General features: G+C 40.4%; 1 protein-coding gene across 1 annotated transcript in view; it reads left to right on the top strand.

The window, feature by feature from the left end:
- The window catches only part of ptprb (protein tyrosine phosphatase receptor type b), a 28086-nt gene extending 26883 nt beyond the window's left edge, over window positions 1-1203 (top strand). Inside the window, exons 27-29 of the mRNA XM_059511541.1 lie at window positions 322-485; window positions 579-714; window positions 1003-1203. Coding sequence (XP_059367524.1) covers window positions 322-485; window positions 579-714; window positions 1003-1110 — 408 coding nt within the window. The 3' untranslated portion in view covers window positions 1111-1203. The remainder of the gene's footprint in view (window positions 1-321; window positions 486-578; window positions 715-1002) is intronic.
- The last annotated feature ends 17030 nt before the right edge of the window (window positions 1204-18233 follow it).

The following is an 18233-nucleotide window of genomic DNA, read 5'->3' as shown; positions in this document are numbered from 1 at the left end:
ATGGTAAACTGTTTAAAGATGTTGGGTCATATTTTACTCCATAATGACTGTTGGCTTCATTTTCATTTCTATTTTATGTTTCTTTTCTTTTCGTTTTGGGGTAAAATATGACCTGGACATTTCTTTGCAAGATTCGACGGTTTGGGAAACCTGTTTTGAAACTTATTTTTGTAAACTCTAACTTTGTAATTTAGTGGTACAAAAACTCTTTTAAGTATAATATATATGAAGAAATAAAGTTCATCACTGACTGAATGAATGAAATAGCAACTAGTAGTTTTTTTGTAATATGGGACGACATGATGCTAATTCTTATTTCAGGAGGGTCAGTTGAGATACCCCAGGACTGTGCGTCAGTTCCATTACACCATTTGGCCAGATCACGGTGTACCGGAAACTACCCAATCACTCGTTCAGTTTGTGCGAACAGTCAGAGATTACATCGACAGGACAACTAGTCCAGGAGTCACTGTAGTACACTGCAGGTATCCGTGTATCATCTAAACATCTTTGAAGAACATTTCAGGGTGTTCTCAGGCAAAATATATTTACACTGGATATGGTTTTCTCTCTGTCAGTGCTGGTGTGGGCCGAACTGGCACTTTCATTGTGCTGGATCGTGTTTTACAGCAACTGGACAGGAACTGCACAGTGGACATTTATGGATGTGTGTTTGATCTACGCCTGCATCGCTCATACATGGTACAAACGGAGGTATGAGCCTGTCTGTATAGCAACATCAGCAACATTTATATTGATGTCAGATTGGCATTGCTTAGTGAAATAATTCCAGTTGAACAGAAGTTCATCTAAAGTGCTGCTATCCTACACAGACAAGACACAGAGTTATCGTCTTTGGCATGAATGGGCTTTAAAAATGCCCAATTTTAGTTAGAAATCAATTGCCTAAATATGTAGTTACTCTATTTTGCCTCAGTAGGTTTAATGAAATGTAAGAATTGGTTTATAAGCACCCTAATATGATGGACTTCTCTTCTGCAGTCTCAGTATGCTTATATCCATCAGTGTGTGCGGGATGTTTTGAGAGCTCGTAAACTTCACTGTAAGCAAGAGAACCCTCTTTTCTCCATCTACAACAACCTATTATAAGGGTATGTATGGCATATTTCACTTAGACACTTTTATGGATACAGTTTTACAGTTCTGTTTGATCATAACAAAACTAACTAGTAGTCATAGAAATTAAATGACAGTTATTTAATACAGTTAATTTTACATCTTTATATATATATACATACATACATACATAGATATGTGTGTGTGTGTGTGTGTGTGTGTGTGTGTGTGTGTGTGTGTGTGTGTGTGTGCGTGTGCTCTTGTTTTTGTGACACATCAGGACACAACTCTGTATAATGACATGGGTATGACACAGGTATTACAAGGAGAGGGTGACTTATGAGGACATAAACCCATGTCCCCATTTTTCAAAAAGCTTATAAATCATGCAGAATAAGTTTTTTTGGAAAGTAAAAATGCACAAAGTTTCCTGTGAGGGTTAGGTTTAGGTGTAGGGCCATAGAATATACAGTTTGTACAGTATAAAAACCATTACGCGTATGGGATGTCCCCACTTTTCACAAAAAAGTGTGTTTGTGTGTGTATAATGATTCAGTTTCGTGCTGACTTTCATTTTGAAGATAGACTTCCTGAACTTGTGTGATCTTATGTAATTTTAAGTTTTTTTTTTCACAGAATGTGCGTATACATCATCATGAAGATTTTTCTCCTTATTGAACAGATATGTTTTTTTTCATCTGTAGTTTTAATAGCAGTGCATAACAAAGATATATGCTTTATTTTTATACAACTTTTTTATGATACACTAATGTACTTCATTTCATACATGTGCACCTCTGTAATTATTTATGTTCTGTGCTAGTTTTAATAAATTGTATTTAGATTACTGGCACTTACTGGAATTTACTATTGATTTTCATAAATGCTTAATGCTTGACATACAAAGTGTGAACTTTCCTTCTTAAGTAGCTGGGATATAAGAATCACAGTTGTTCTCTAATGGACTCCCTAAGTTAGCTAACAAAAGAGTACAATAAAATAAATATTATAAAGCCCCCAAATGTCTCATTTTAGCTTTTGTGCATGTACATTATCTGGGTTATTTTTAAATGTATTTTTTAAAAGAAATTACTGCTTATGGACCTGAAGAGGTAGATTTACGATCCCTTCTTCTTTTTATGTTTAATAGATTTATTTTTATTTTTTTTACCAAAATGGATTAAGTTCTCTAACAAATAAGGAAATAAAACTCATTTGTATTATTTTATTTTTTATTGTCATTGTCATTTATGTGCAAAGCTTTTAAGCATATGTAATTGTTAAATAATAATGTTTTTTTGCTCATTTAATTTAAATATCTGTGGTTTTTATCTGGTATTATACTGTAGTTGTCTCTGACTCAGAAGCTTTGAATTGAGTATTATTAGCTGCTTCTAATAGGCCTGATGCTCCTCACTGTTACGGAATACCACTACAGGAGGCTGAGGATAACAGAAACACCGTTTATTTAGGCACAAGCAGAGGAGCGGGTAGTACTGGGTAAAGTGATGGTGCTGGACGCAGTGAAGAATGGATCCGTTGATGAGTCAAGTCAAGTAACCTTTATATAGCACTCTAAACAAAATACATTGCGTCAAAGCAACTGAACAACATTCATTAGAAAAACAGTGTGTCAATAATGCAAAATGACATTTTGTTTAAATAGTGTCTGTGCATTTATTTGCAATCAAGTCAACGATATCACTGTAGATGAAGTGACCCCAACTAAGCAAGCCAGAGGTGACAGCGGCAAGGAACCGAAACTCCATCGGTGACAGAATGGAGAAAAAAACCTTGGGAGAAACCAGGCTCAGTTGGGGGGCCAGTTCTCCTCTGACCAGACGAAACCAGTAGTTCAATTCCAGGCTGCAGCAAAGTCAGATTGTGCAGAAGAATCATTTGTTTCCTGTGGTCTTGTCCTGATGGTCATCTGAGACAAGGCCTTTACAGGGGATCTGTATCTGGGGCTCTAGTTGTCCTGGTCTCCGCTGTCTTTCAGGGATGTAGAGGTCCTTTCTAGGTGCTGATCCACCATCTGGTCTGGATACGTACTGCATCCGGGTGACTGCAGTGACCCTCTGATCTGGATATAGACTGGATCTGGTGGCTACGGTGACCTCGGAATAAGAGAGAAACAGACTAATATTAGCGTAGATGCCATTCTTCTAATGATGTAGCAAGTACAATGGGTGGTATGGGAAGTGTTACCGGTTCCGGTTTACCTAATTAATGCAGCCTAAAAATCCTTTAACGGATTTGGATATTAAAAGCATATTAGTATGTTATGTGTAAGCCAGGTTAAAGAGATGGGTCTTTAATCTAGATTTAAACCTCAAGAGTGTGTCTACCTCCCGAAAAATGTTAGGTAGGTTATTACAGAGTTTAGGCGCCAAATAGAAAAAGGATCTGCCGCCCGCAGTTGATTTTGATATTCTAGGTATTATCAAATTGCCTGAGCTTTGAGAACGTAGCGGACGTAGAGGATTATAATGTAAAAGGAGCTCATTCAAATACTGAGGTCATAAACCATTCTGGGCTTTATAATAATAAGCAATATTTTAAAATCTATATGATGTTTGATAGGGAGCCAGTGCAGTGTTGACAGGACCGGGCTAATATGGTCATACTTCCTGGTTCTAGTAAGAACTCTTGCTGCTGCATTTTGGACTAGCTGTAGTTTGTTTACTAAGCGTGCAGAACAACCACACAATAAAGCATTACAATAATTTAACCTTGAGGTCATAAATGCATGGATTAACATTCCTGCATTTGACATTGAGAGTATAGGCCATAATTTAGATATATTTTTTAGATGGAAAAATGCAGTTTTACAAATGCTAGAAATGTGGATTTCTAAGGAAAGATTGCGATCAAATAGCACACCTAGGTTCCTAACAGATGACGAAGAATTGACAGAGCAGCCATCAACTCTTAGACAGTGTTCAAGGTTATTACATGCAGAGTTTTTAGGTCCTATAATTAACACCTCTGTTTTTTCAGAATTTAGCAGTAAGAAATTACTCATCATCCAGTTTTTTATATCGACTATGTATTCCATTAGTTTTTCAAATTGTTGTGTTTCACCGGGCCGCGAAGAAATATAGAGCTGAGTATCATCAGCATAACAGTGAAAGCTAACACCATGTTTCCTTATGATATCTCCCAAGGGTAACATATAAAGCGTGAAGAGTAGTGGCCCTAGTACTGAGCCTTGAGGTACTCCATACTGCACTTGTGATCGATATGATACATCTTCATTTACTGCTACGAACTGATGGCGGTCATATAAATACGATTTAAACCATGCTAATGCACTTCCATTAATGCCAACAAAGTGTTTAAGTCTATGCAAAAGAATGTTGTGGTCAATTGTGTCAAACGCAGCACTAAGATCCAATAAAACTAATAGAGAGATACAACCACGATCAGATGATAAGAGCAGGTCATTTGTAACTCTAAGGAGAGCAGTCTCAGTACTATGATACGGTCTAAATCCTCACACATACCATATAGGAGTTTAGATGCTGGCGAAAGTGGGTGTACCACACACACGCACGATGAAGACTGGGAGCTTCTGGAGGTCGCTGGAGAGAGGTAAGTAGAGATAGAGTAGAGTTAGTCCTTAGAGTTAGCATATAGGTAAGACCTTGTTGCGTACGAGACCGGATGCTGACTGAATGCGTGTGTGTGGTATTTTTAGTGCTGAGGTGAACTGCACTCCGGTGGTAGAGGCGTCGACTTCTACGACGAAGGGTCGATTGGGGTCAGGATGGACCAGGAGTAAAGTGGTTGTAAAGGCCCTCTTGAGGGAGTTGAAGGCTTCTGTGGCGGCTGGAGTCCATGATAGAGATTTGGGTTTGTTCCGGAGGAGGCTACTGAGAGGGTTGGTGATGGTACTGTAATTTTGGATGAAACGTCTCGAGAAATTGGCAAAGCCGAGGAATCGTTGGAGTTCTTTGATGGTGGTAGGAATGGGCCAATTTCTTACAGCATTTACCTTCCCCTCGACCCTCCGGATGCCACTGCTGTTGATGTTGTATCCAAGGAACTGCACTGAGGGCTGGTGGAAGGAGCATTTCTAGGCCTTGAGATAGAGCTGAAAGGCCCTCAGGTGTTGCAGGACCTCCGTAACGTGGCGACGATGTTCCGCTAGGCTCCGGGAGTAAATGAGGATATCATCTATATAGACGAGGTCAAACTTATGGAGGAACTACAGGAGCACCTCATGGATAAAGTCCTGGAAGACAGAAGGGGCATTAACAAGTCCATACAGCATCACCAAGTACTCATAGTGGCCAGTGGGGGTGATGAAGGCAGTTTTCCACTCGTCCCCCTCACGTATCCGGATGAGGTTCTATGCGCTGTGGAGGTCCAACTTGGTGAACACAGTGGCACCACGGAGATGTTACAGGGCAGCTGGGATGAGGGGAAGTGGATAGCGGAACTTAACTGTTATATTGTTCACGGCCCGATAATCGATACATGGCGGTAAGCCTCCATCCTTCTTCTCCACAAATAAGAAACTGGAAGCAGCAGGGGAGGTAGATGGACGAATGTAACCCTGAGCCAGCACCTCCTTGATGTACTCCTCCATGACCTTCTCCTTCGGGATGGAAAGGGGATATATCCTTCCTTTAGTCACTAGTTCACCCGGAAGCAGATCGATGGCACAGTCCCACGGCCGATGTGGAGGCAGCTTGGAGGCCCGTTTCAGGCAGAATATGTCACTGAAGGCGGCGTAACATGTCGGGATGGAGATTGATTGGTTTTCCACCGGGCTCTCTATGGAGGTGGTACAGACTGAAAGAGGTGCCAGGGAAGGTTTGTCTGGGACAGGACAACCAGTGATGCAGCCCTGGAAACAGGAGTCGCCCCACTTCAGGACTTCACCCGTCTTCCACGAGATGACAGGGTTATGCTGCTCCAACCATGGGCGCCCTAGGATAACGTCATCAGTGGATTCCTCCAGAACCAGCAGGTGGATCTCCTCTTGATGGAGTAGTCCGGTTTGGAGGGTGATGGGACCCACACTTTGACGCACACATCTTCTACTCAAAGGCCTTCCAGTTATTGAATGGACCTGGTGGGCTGACTGCGTAGCCAAGGTAGCGAGTTTGAGTTGCCGGCAGAGGGCGCCGGAGATGAAGTTGCCGGCTGACCCAGAATTGAGGTGGGCGGAAACTGGAAGAGAGATGTCAGCGGCAGTAAGTTTCACAACAGTGGTGAGTGGTTTCATTTGATACTTCGAAGGGAGAATGGCACTTACCATGGGACGAGGAGGACGGACGGGGCATACGGAGATGATATGCCCCGGGGATGCACAGTAGAGACACAGATTCTGGGCCAGCCGTCTTTGCCTTTCAGCCGCAGTGGGTCGATAGGAATCGACGAGCATGGGTTCGCTGGCTGGTTCTGGGGAGCTGACGGTAGAGCTGTAGTCAAGTCCAGCTTTGTCGAGTCCAAGTCAAGTCCAAGTTCAGGACTAGTCGAGACGGAATCAAGACCGAGTCCAAAGAGGTTCGAGTCCAAGTCAAGTACAAGTCCAAAAGTTTCGAGTCCAAGTCAAGACCAAGTCCAAATGAGAGAAAAAAGGGTCCTCTTCAAGACCACATACTTAACTACTGATAAGTACTGATAAGACAGCATATCTCCTATTCTAAGAAAATAAATTTAACATTATTATTTGTAATGATCTAAAAGCATGTGCAAAGTAACAACTCTGTAGGACAGGGGTCTCCCGACTAGATCCTGGATGGCCCATGCCCTGAAAAATTTGGCTCAACTGGCCTTCACACACCTATCTGGAAGATTCTAGTGTGTCTAGTAAGAGCTTGATTAGCTGGTTCAAGTGTGTATAATTAGGGTTGGAGCTAACAGGGGCGTTACACAAGATTCCGGGCCCTATGCATAGGCAGTCCTGATGGGCCCCCATGCCCCCCACCCATGAAAATATCCAGGTAAAATAAAATATATTTCAGATTCATACTTTTCAAGGGCCCTCTCTTCCTTTGGGGCCCTGGTAATGAGTACTGGTTTTACCCCCAGTCCGACCCTGGGAGCTAAACTCTAAAGGACACTGGCCCTCTTGAACAGAGTTTGGAGCTGTAAGGTCAAATTATTTTTATGTACTTTATTTTCATTTTATTTACTTAATAATGCTGCTGTTGCTGTCATTATGTCTGTGGTCAAAAATTAAAATGACTGATGGCTTGGATATGACGCATGCATGCGGTTAAGGCTAGAAGGGATACATTTGGCTGTACTGGGCATGCGCACATAAATAGAGCAACATTTTTGTCATACTGTAATAGGTCTTGCATAGACTAGTCGGAGCTGTCGGAAACAATCGACTACTCCAGCATGCATTAACCATAATGCATACAAAGTGTTTGCAAGTACAACGTGAATTTTGGAATTACAATATTGCATGGAGCTGTTACTTTCTATGACCTTATCTATGTTGCACGTAAAAATAAAATATGTAATGTAATAATTAGGGTTGTGTCTGAAGCCAAATACATTATTCGGAATGGCACGGATGATGACTCCAAAAACGAATAAAGGACAAGGAATAATTCTGCCTGAATACTCAGCTGAAGCTGACACAGTCCGGTGTTTGCTAGATAACAGGTGAGCCAGGGGATCATCGCAATATTATACGGAGAGCTCACGAGTGTGAAGTGAATGAATGTAAACTTTATGAGCGAAAAGAGTGCAAAATCAAACACTGCATTGTTGTCGCCTCTCTGTGCATCTCTCAGAAATCAGAGCATTGCAAGAGTAATTTTACCTATAATAATACATCATACACGGTATAGTATTTGTATATATTTAAAAGACAATGATTTAAAGCTTAGGCTACGATATGATACGAATGAATGAATAAGCACAGCGCGCTCATCAAACAGCCGCCCTGCGTGTCTAAGTCTCTCAAAAACCAAACCAGTTCTCTCTCAAGAGTAGGCTAATAATCAGCTTAGATACGGATACATTGTCCACTTGGCCTACATGCTTGCATCTTTACCTTTTGCTGGTTTGCGCGGCACACGCACATTTGTTTAGTGAAGTTCACTAAACATTAAGACTCACTTAAAGTGTTCTGCATAATGAAAATGTGCGCACTGAATGGATTCAGTCGTGTTCAAATGATCACTAAATGTTTGTCATGACATCTCTCTGCTTGCATGATAAATATTTTTTTAGAAATTAATAATTATTTTAGTTTAACATGACATACTTGTTCAGTGATAACTACGAAAAAAAAGATAAAAAGTCATAACGGTTTTATCAAGTAACTGTACGACGTTGTATCCGAATGCAGATACGAAAAATGCTGTGATTGTAACAGATACAAATACTGTTACATGAAAATGTAAATATGTAATGTCATAATTAAATAGAATTTACATATGTAATTGTTGCATAAGGCTAAACATTAATAAGCGTTTATTGATAAAAAAAAAACTATTCAATGTGTTTTCATTTACAATAGCATGAACCACAAGTAGTCGAGTAAATCAAGCATTTTTTAATAAAATAATCGACTAGTAGAAATCAGTAGTCTTGCAATACTGTACAACATTAATCACCGTATTTTCTGGACTATAAGTTGCACTTTTTTCATAGTTTGGCTAGTCCTGCAAATTATAGTCAGGTGCGACTTATTTATCAAAATTAATTTGACATGAACCAGGAGAAATGAACCAAGAGAAAACATTACCATCTACAGCTGCCAGAGGGCGCTCTATGCTGCCAGAGATGCTGCTCAGTGCTCCTGTAGCCTACACTGAGCAGCATAGAGCGCCCTCTCGCGGCTGTAGATGGTAATGTTTTCTCTTGGTTCTTGGTTCTAAATAAATGCGACTTATAGTCAGGTGCGACTTATAGTCCGAAATATACGGTAGTATTTCGTTTTTGTAAAGGGTACGTTTAAGGCTATCTAGGTGTAGACGTAAATAAAACCCAATATAACAGGAAGAAAATAAAATGAGGAACATCTAAACTTTTCAGAATGCAGCAAGTGCACCGCTGGTCATGCACATCCTTTCCCGGAACAATAGCCTACTGAAAGCTAAGCCAAGATGGAGAAACAGATTATCATAGCTGTACAAGGATAGACATTTTTTAAATGAATTTGTTAGCAGAGTTACTGCAAGGGATTTTTAGTGCTGGAAATCCATTTATTTTTTGCTGAAACTACTGATTCTTCATGGAGAGCGGGTCATGGTTGCCTAGCAACAGCAGACGCCACTTGAGCATGAGCGCAGGCTACAGTGTGCTCTGGAAAAAAGGAGAAAGCGACGCGCCTAGTGTTTTCCACACATTTTCAGTCACGACATCATGCAAATCTGGTTTTGTTTTGGAGTATACATTTTTTATTTTATTTTATTTTTGCTGGACTCGGTCGAGACCAACTAGGAGACTTGGCGAGTCCAATGGCCAAGTCCGAGACAAGTCCGAGTCAAATGCAACGAGTCCGAGGCAAGTCCAAGACGACAGAAAAATGTCTCCAGTCCGGACTCGAGTTCCAATCCCTGATGGTAGGTAGTCAGCAAGGCCTGCTCATTCCATCCACTGGTGGCTGCTAGAGTCCTGAACTAAAGAGCATATTCATTGACAGACATTTTTCCCTGTTTCAAGTTATATAGCTTCTCACATAGACGAGTCCCAAGCTGGTCTGCCAAAAACTTCATGGAAATGGTCGATGAAGCTAGAATAAGACGGGATAACTGGGTTATTCTGTGTCCAAATTGAATCGGCCCACTGAAGTGCTTTTTCGTTGCAATTGAGATATCAGGAAGGCCACCTTAGATCTTTCGGTAGGGTATAAGTGCGGTTGCATCTCCAGGACCAGTGAGCATTGGAGTAGAAATCCGCTGCAATCCTCCGCCGAACCAGAGAAGGGCGCCGGCTTGGCCATGGGACTGGCATGCACGGCAAGTGAGGAAGTGCTGGAGTTGTCAGCGGAAGTGCTCGCAGGTGTTGGGGATGCGGGTAGAGTGGTGAGTGTCTGACGAAATGCGTCAACCAGGTCTTGAAAGGAGTCCGTGAGGCTCATGCTTGTGCCGATCTTCTGTTACGGTCTTCTGTTACGGAATACCACTACAGGAGGCTGAGGATAACAGAAACACAGTTTATTTAGGCACAAGCAGAGGATCGGGTAATGCTGGGTAAAGTGTTGGTGCTGGAGGCAGTGAAGAATGGATCCGTTGATGAGGGGTTTAGACGCTGGAGAAAGAGGGTGTACCACACACATGCACGATGAAGACTGGGATCTTCTGGAGATCACTGGAGAGAGGTAAGGAGAGATAGAGTAGAGATAGAGTTAGTTCTTAGAGTTAGCATACAGGGAAGACCTTGTTGCGAACGTGACCGGACGCTGACTGAGTGCGTGTGTGTGGTATTTGTAGTGCTGAGGTGATTGCTGGTGGATGAGGATCAGGTGGGAGTGATCAGTATTCAGGTGAGGGAGTGCGCTGTGATTGGAAGGAGGTGGAACCTGGCGTGTCTGTAACACTCACTTTTATGACATGGTCCATGGTATCCTCCACCGTCATGTCTTGGTGAATCATCAGATAAGCCAGAACAAGTGTGGGACATCTTCTGACACCATCTAAGCAGTGCAGCAGCACCTTACCTAAGAAAAAAGAAAGACAAAACAAACTCAGTGTTCGACATTTTGATACTACAGGACAAATTATATATGATAAATTACAATGAATGGTGTATGTGTGTGTGTGTGCTCATCGGCTCTTACTCTGTGTTACTCAGGGCCTTGTGGATGAATTTTGCAGCTCGGTAGAAGTATTTGCTGATGTCAAACAAGTGGTCATCCGTTATAGGCACACAACTGTATCTGATGTTCATGCCTTTGTAATATTTCACTCCTATATTGGCCTTTCCTAATAGGTCTTCCTTTCTTGGTTTTCCCAACAAGAACAAGTTTTTCTTCACAGCCGCAGTGTTCAGGATGTGGGTAATACCCATCTCTTTTAGTCTATGCATGTGCAATGTGGCATTTTTAAGGGGTGAAAATTCTAGTGTGCTGGAAGGATTTTGAGATGAGAAAGCAATCCAGTCTTTTAATAAAGACGTAAAATGAAAAATTATAAAACACCTCTGATGGTGAGAGAAATCTAACTGCTTTGTGTTGTGATTCTTGTTCATACTGCTGCACCACATTATTACTTCATGAAAGGTTAAATATTTTTATGTCATATATGTGTCAGTGTTTGTAGACTTGCTCATTTCCAATGAAGTCACTGCACAAGATCTCAGTGACCGGTGTCCAGTCCAATGTGCATTGCTCCAGGCAATCCTGAAGTTGTGTCGCGCTTTGAGGGATGTGCATTTGTAATACTGAAAGCTCTGTTTTCACTTGTTGTTCTGTTGTAGGACAGATTAGACTTAGAGCACACAATTGTTCCACATCAACCAGATGCACATGAGGTCCAGATGTAGGACTGCTTGAACCTGGGTCACATGATGGCTCTGGACCAGGCTGTGCTGAGACCTCCTCTCTGGGCTCCTCTCTGTTTTTCTGGAAGTTTTTATTTTATTTTATTTTTAATTTTTTTACAGCCTTCCATCTTCTTCAGAAGAATGCAAATATTTTGATGTTCGTTCATTCTCTTTCTTTGGTATTTTCTGATTAAAGAAGAAAAAAAATCCTAATAAATAATAAGCTATTTTAAACATCTCTAACCAGAGATTAAACATCAAAAATTAGTCCAGCTTGTAAAATTGGCCTAATTTTATGCTGCTTGACTTTAACAGGGTCAGTATGCAATATGCAGTTGTTGCATTTAACTTATATGGATAAAGATTAGATTTATGATATTAATAGTTCATTCAAATACTGTCCTTCTTATCAGATGACACGCAAATATATTGCATAATGGCAATATAACCATACAATGTATTAATGCAGAGCTAAGTAACCAAGTGCACATTTCTATTTAAATCTCACTGTAATCTGTATCTCAAATGTTTTGTTGACATTAACTTTTTGGGCTGGTCTTCTCAGTGGTTGCAGGAGAAGCACTGCTGCTTCCCGCTAGCTCAGTCAGATTTTCAGATCCTTTCAAATCTCAGCTCTTCATGTCTGCTTTCCAGCTTCTCATGCTTGAGCAGACAGATATGGCAAGCGTACTCCACAAGGGCATGGCTACCTGATGACCATTGGTGGCCAGTGCCACCCCTCTGGCCACCCCTGTGCAAACCTGACAACAGGTGCTGTGTAGACGATCACTGTATGGCATCTTTTACTGCGAGAGCGAATAGAGAGCAGACGGCTCCATACTTTTCGAGCACACCTGACTTAACGCTGACAGACAGATTAAATTTTTCGCCGTTCTGAGGCACAAACAGTCTGCACTATCCAGATCGAACAGTTGAGAACTGCCTAGACAAAACAAACCTCTGTGTGGTAGAGGCTATTGTAACGCAGAGTTGAAATGTTGTTACCCAGAGAGAAAAATAAATATGTAGAGCTCTAGGAAATTATCCATGTGAGGGGAGAGTTGCCGTATTTTTCCCGGGTTTAATAAACAACTTAAACATTGTCACACTCGTCCACATACATGGGGGTGGCATGAGAGAAGGGATACAAATAAACATTCAACTTAGGTCACAAACAAAAACAGGAAAATAAAAGGAAAACAGTACAAGGCTGGTAGAGCGGTTATCTGTTCTCCTGCTCACCTTTTCATTCCCTTTCAGACACACACACACTCTATGCACATGCGCAGTTCTCATTCTACCTTGAATTACCGTAAATTAAATTAAATTCAGTTCAATTCAATTCAAGTTTATTTGTATAGCGCGTATATATTTATACGATACAAATCATTACAAAGCAACTTTACAGAAAATTACGTTTCTACAATATTTAGTAGTAGCTTATAAGTGGTGACTGTCAGTTTTTCAGAAAAATTATTACAAGACATAGTCAACAAGACGATGAACATTATTAACAGCAATTATTGTATGCCGCAATCACACTTGTAGCAATATTTGTTACTTCTGTTTGTTGATTCAGAGTTAGCATCAGGGTGTTAGGGTGTTGATGGCGCAGTGGATAAGACACAAGCCTTTGGTGTGAGAGACCCGGGTTCGAATCCACTGTGAGACACCAATGTGTCCCTGAGCAAGACACTTAACCCCTAGTTGCTCATGTGACCTCTGACATATATAGCAATGGTCAGCATCATCTCTTCTCAGGTGTTCTGGTTCCAGATTGGAGCCATCCCGTGGCAAAACAGAGAAACAAATAGAGACATCATTAGCGTAGCTGCTGTTTGAACAAAGTAAAATTAATTAGTTTAGCCCAAGCTAAAGAATAAGAATGCGCATTTGATCAGATGCAACTGCAGTCACAATTTAAGAGATGCATTATTCGAATGCTTGGCGAAAGAGATGCGTTTTTAATCTAGATTTAAACAGAGAGAGTGTGTCTGAACCCCAAACATTATCAGGAAGGCTATTCCAGAGTTTGGGAGCCAAATGTGAAAAAGCTCTACCTCCTTTGGTGGACTTAGGAAGCTATCCTAAGAACTACCAAAAGTCCAGCGTTTTGAGACCTTAGGGAGAGTGATGGATTGTAACGTGGTAGAAGGTTAGTTAGGTACGCAGGAGCTAAACCATTTAGGGCCTTATAGGTAAGTAATAATAATTTGTAACTGATAGGGAACTTAGTTCTCTAAGTGACCGTTACAGAGCCCCCCTAGAAAAACTGGCTGTCCTCAGCCAACAGCCCCTTGAAGATATAGAAAATAGTTGTAAATACTTTGCCCTCACAGAAAAGTAAGGCTAAATTATGAGAAATACTGACATGCGTGACATGTTTAACTCACTGAAAACCCTTCATCCAAGGATACAAAAAGAAAAGGTCGTGAGCAGAGAAAAAAAAATCATAGGCATTTCATAAACCCAGAATACACAATACATTTTACATGATAAGTTCCCATATTATGTTTACAAGAACAAAATACAATGTTGATTAACCTAAAAAACCAATGACAGAATGTTATACACACCGCAATCACATGCTTACTTTAAGTACAATCGGTCTGTGTGAAATGGATTGGTCCATCTATTGGTTAACCAACCCGAGGTCATCCTGGGGGCAAGTCTAGGTCACATGTTGTACCCTTGGTTGACACAATCAACATCACCCTCCGTCAAATCATATGACAGGATCGACACACTCACTCACTGCTTCTTCACTGACATTATCAAATAAATCAGACAGTTGAACTCTCACATTAGACTCCAAGAGATTACGGATCGTCAATAGGAAATTCACAGGACGTCACACCAGGATTTTCATGAGAGGAGCCCCCGTCACACAACAAAGTACCATCCTCTGGAATTTCCGGAGGTGGATCCACAGGCACAACCTCCAACACATTACCAGAATCCTATGTATGAAAAGGTTCTATTGTTACCACATTAAACACCCCAGCATCCTTCACTGTGGTCACATCAATTAAGCCTATAATTTACATCAGACAACTTTTTAGTGACCCAGTAAGGACCTGTGTATAAGGGCGCATGTTTGGCAGCAAAGTTCATAGATGTATGCGACCGTGGATGAGTCTCAATCCACACCAGATCATTAACAGAGAAAGAAACGAGACAATGCCTCTTGACATAGTGGCACTTCAGAATGATTTGCATCATTCACTAAGTAAAAAACTTCACTAAGTAACTTCCTAGCAGCAACAAGAGCTGTAGCTTCCCTCACAGCACAAACTTCGATCCACTTCGAAAAGTAATCGATGAACACCAGGATATACATGTTATCACTTGGCGTCCGGGGAAAGGGCCCATGAAGTCCAACTCTGTATATTCCCAGGGATATTGAGGGCAGATTGGAACCATGAAACCACCATTTATTTTTCTGGGAAGGCTTAATGAACTGGCAGATGAGACATTAACCCACATACTTGTTCACATCTGACACCATGTTAAGCCTCGCCACTATTTTAGTCAAATCCAAGTGACCTGCAGTGGGATGATCATGAAAATACTCCAACAGAGACCTACTGATATTCTGAGTTTATGGATAATCTCAAAATCAAAATCCTGTAACCGAAGTGACCACAGAGCCAACCTTCCAGTGGGGTTTGGTTGTGACATTAACCACTTCAGACTGCTGTGGTCTGAAAAAACTGTGACGTGCAGTCCTTCGCTGTAAGGTCTGAAATAATCAATTGCCGAAATTACTGCTAGGCACTCCTTCTTGGGGGTAGAGTAAGGGTGTTCAGACTTGTGCAAAGCACAGCTGGCATAAGCAATTGCACAGTCTCTACCATCCTCATCCCTTTGCATCAAAGCAGCCTCTAGACTGACATCACACGCATCAACGTGAATGAATAATGGAAGTGAAAATTGTGGAACTCTTAAGATGGGTGCAGATGTCAATTTACTTTTGAGGAAATCCATAGAATTTTGATAGTCTTGTGTCCACACAAAAGGAACATTGGTCTTAATGAGAGTGAAAACAGGTTCAGCATGTCATGCATATTTGTGAATGAATCGCCAAAAGTAACTTGTTTGGCCCAAGAACTGTTTCACCTGCCTGGCATTTACTGGAGTAACAAAATCAACCACTAGGTAGGATGGCATCCTTTGTGACCCAATACACCAAGAAGGTAAGCTCTGTCTTACACTCTAAAAAATATGGTTCTTTAAAGGTACTTTACATGTAGAATCAGTTCTGTTTAGAAACATTCCATCCTGAAGAACCCTTTTAATGCTGAAATGGTTCTTTCTGTCAGAGTTTAGGTTTCTTTATTCCTGCCCTTTCGTCTTTCAAATCTGTAACTGTCAAAGCACTTAATTGAGCCTGTCCTCCAACAAAAAACGACCATATAGGTCGTTTGTGCAAGCACCTTATTACGACCTATATTTACGTTTTAAAGTTAAGCGCTCTCTAGCGGGCGTAAAAATAATGACAGTATCGCGTTGCGTCTGTCGTCATGAAATGACGTATAACGTCATTACCAATCAAAACGCACGTTTATTTAAATGCAATGTGTGGGCTTTTTACACCGATCTCACAGTATTTCCTACATATTTTACTAGGTGGCTTATTCGTTTGAATGACCACACCTAACCCCACCCCTAAACCTAACCCTCACAGAAATCATGCTAAATTATGATTTATTGAGCATACATTTTCGTGCACATCCGTTCCCTGGGATCGAACCCATGATAGCATGATTACCTATCAATGTATAGCGCAATAATCTACCAACTGAGCTACACGAAACGCAAATCAGAGTGCAAATAAAAGAGTACAAAACATTAATATGAAAACGACCTTTTGCCAATAGGGGCGCAATTGTAGTATACGCTCTGATGGGTCGTATTTCAGGGATTTGGACAAACGACCTATACGGGCGTATTGGTTGGAGGACAGGTTGACTTAATTACTTAGTTTATGGAGTTCAGTGATCCAACTACAGACTGTCAACAAACTCTCAAAAGGTAAATTACTTCATTCTTAAATTTATATATAAATTTAACTTTAAAATTGTATCCGGTTTTCAAACAAACATGTTCTTTTCTTTTCTATTTTTTTTTTTTTGATCACATGTAAGTGTGAGCAGCTCTGGCTGAGGATACTCTGCTCCACTAAATAAGCAACAGAGATAATGAATTTATAATCCATATGGTTAGATTTTTTTTAATATAATTATTTATTTATTACTAACAGAGGCTACACTCTAAATAAAAAGATGTCTCATTGGGCCTATTGATTTTCTGGAGTTCAGCTATCCAACTACACAGACTTTCAACATACTCTCAGCAGGTAAATTAATTCCTTCGTAAAATGTCTATAATTTTTTACTTTTAAATTGTAACTGGTCTCTTACAAATTGTTTCTTTTTCTCTTTTCAGTTTAAGAGAACATGTAAGTGTGACCAGCCCTGTTCAGTTCAGGATACTTCTCTCCTCTTCACCACTAGGTAACAAAAATATTTAATTTATGGTCCTTTGTTTGTTTTGTTTTTTTTGTCACACCAAAATACACATAACGATGGATTTATAGGCATCACAGAGGATTATTAAAATACAGTATTTCACTGGAACTTGGTCTTCATTTCACCAATTCCAGCTTCCATTTTGTTTAATTTCTTTAAGTATTTATTCATGTTCAATGTCAATTGTCATTTATTAATGTATTCTTCTAATAACTGTTTTTAGAGCACTGTCATGTTTGGTACAAATTCACATGTCATTAAAAAGTAAAAGTACCTAATTGACGTTGTTGTTGTTTTTATGTATAACACTAACAGATACTGCTTGATATTGTAATACCAGGCAGATAGAGGAGTAAAAAACAATATAAATAAATAATATATACAGATAATATTAATAATGATATAAATATGTTAATATACTAATATTAATTAAAATAAGCTATCATTAAAAATGTTTTTATAACACCTTTAAGGTCCTATATAGCATTTCCAAAGCATGGTTCTTTATGGAACCCTATAAAAGGTTTTTATTTAGCTCTAAAAAAAAGGGTCCTGTTATTGTTACAAGCCGAAGAACCCTTTTCTGGTACAGAAACTGGTACAGAAACTGACACTTCTCCAACTTGATTGGCAGACGAGCAGACTTATGCCTAGCCATGACATCCTCTAGGTAAACTTCACATGACTCATAGAAGGCCTGCCAGAACTGTGTTCATAAGCCTCTAAAAAAGTGGCAGGGGCATTACACAGACCAAAAGGAAGAAAACAGAACTGGTAAACCCCACGGTGAGAGTCTTAGGCCTTGATGATTCTTCCACAGCCACCTGCAAATATCCCCTGGCTAGATTGATTGTGGACACAAAATTTCCTCTCGCTATAAAATCAAGTGACTTGTCTATTTTCAGAAGTCTTTCACTGTAAAACGATTCAGTCCTCGATAATCTACACAAAATCTTGGTTCGCTGGAAGGCTTTTGAACGATGACAAATAGTACAGCACAAAGTCCCGACACTGGTTCCACATTGCCTTCTGCTAGCATCATGTTGATTTGCTTCCCAAATTCTTTCTTTGCAGGTGAGGTATGGTACAGAGCAAGATGGACAGGTTTAGTCTGATCTGTGTCAATTTTGTGCTCAACTAGGGATGTATGGCCTGGATGTCCAT

The sequence above is a fragment of the Carassius carassius genome, chromosome 26 (genome assembly GCF_963082965.1).
Source record: "Carassius carassius chromosome 26, fCarCar2.1, whole genome shotgun sequence".
Classification (NCBI taxonomy): domain Eukaryota; kingdom Metazoa; phylum Chordata; class Actinopteri; order Cypriniformes; family Cyprinidae; genus Carassius; species Carassius carassius.
This window is presented reverse-complemented; position numbering and strand designations above follow the sequence as displayed.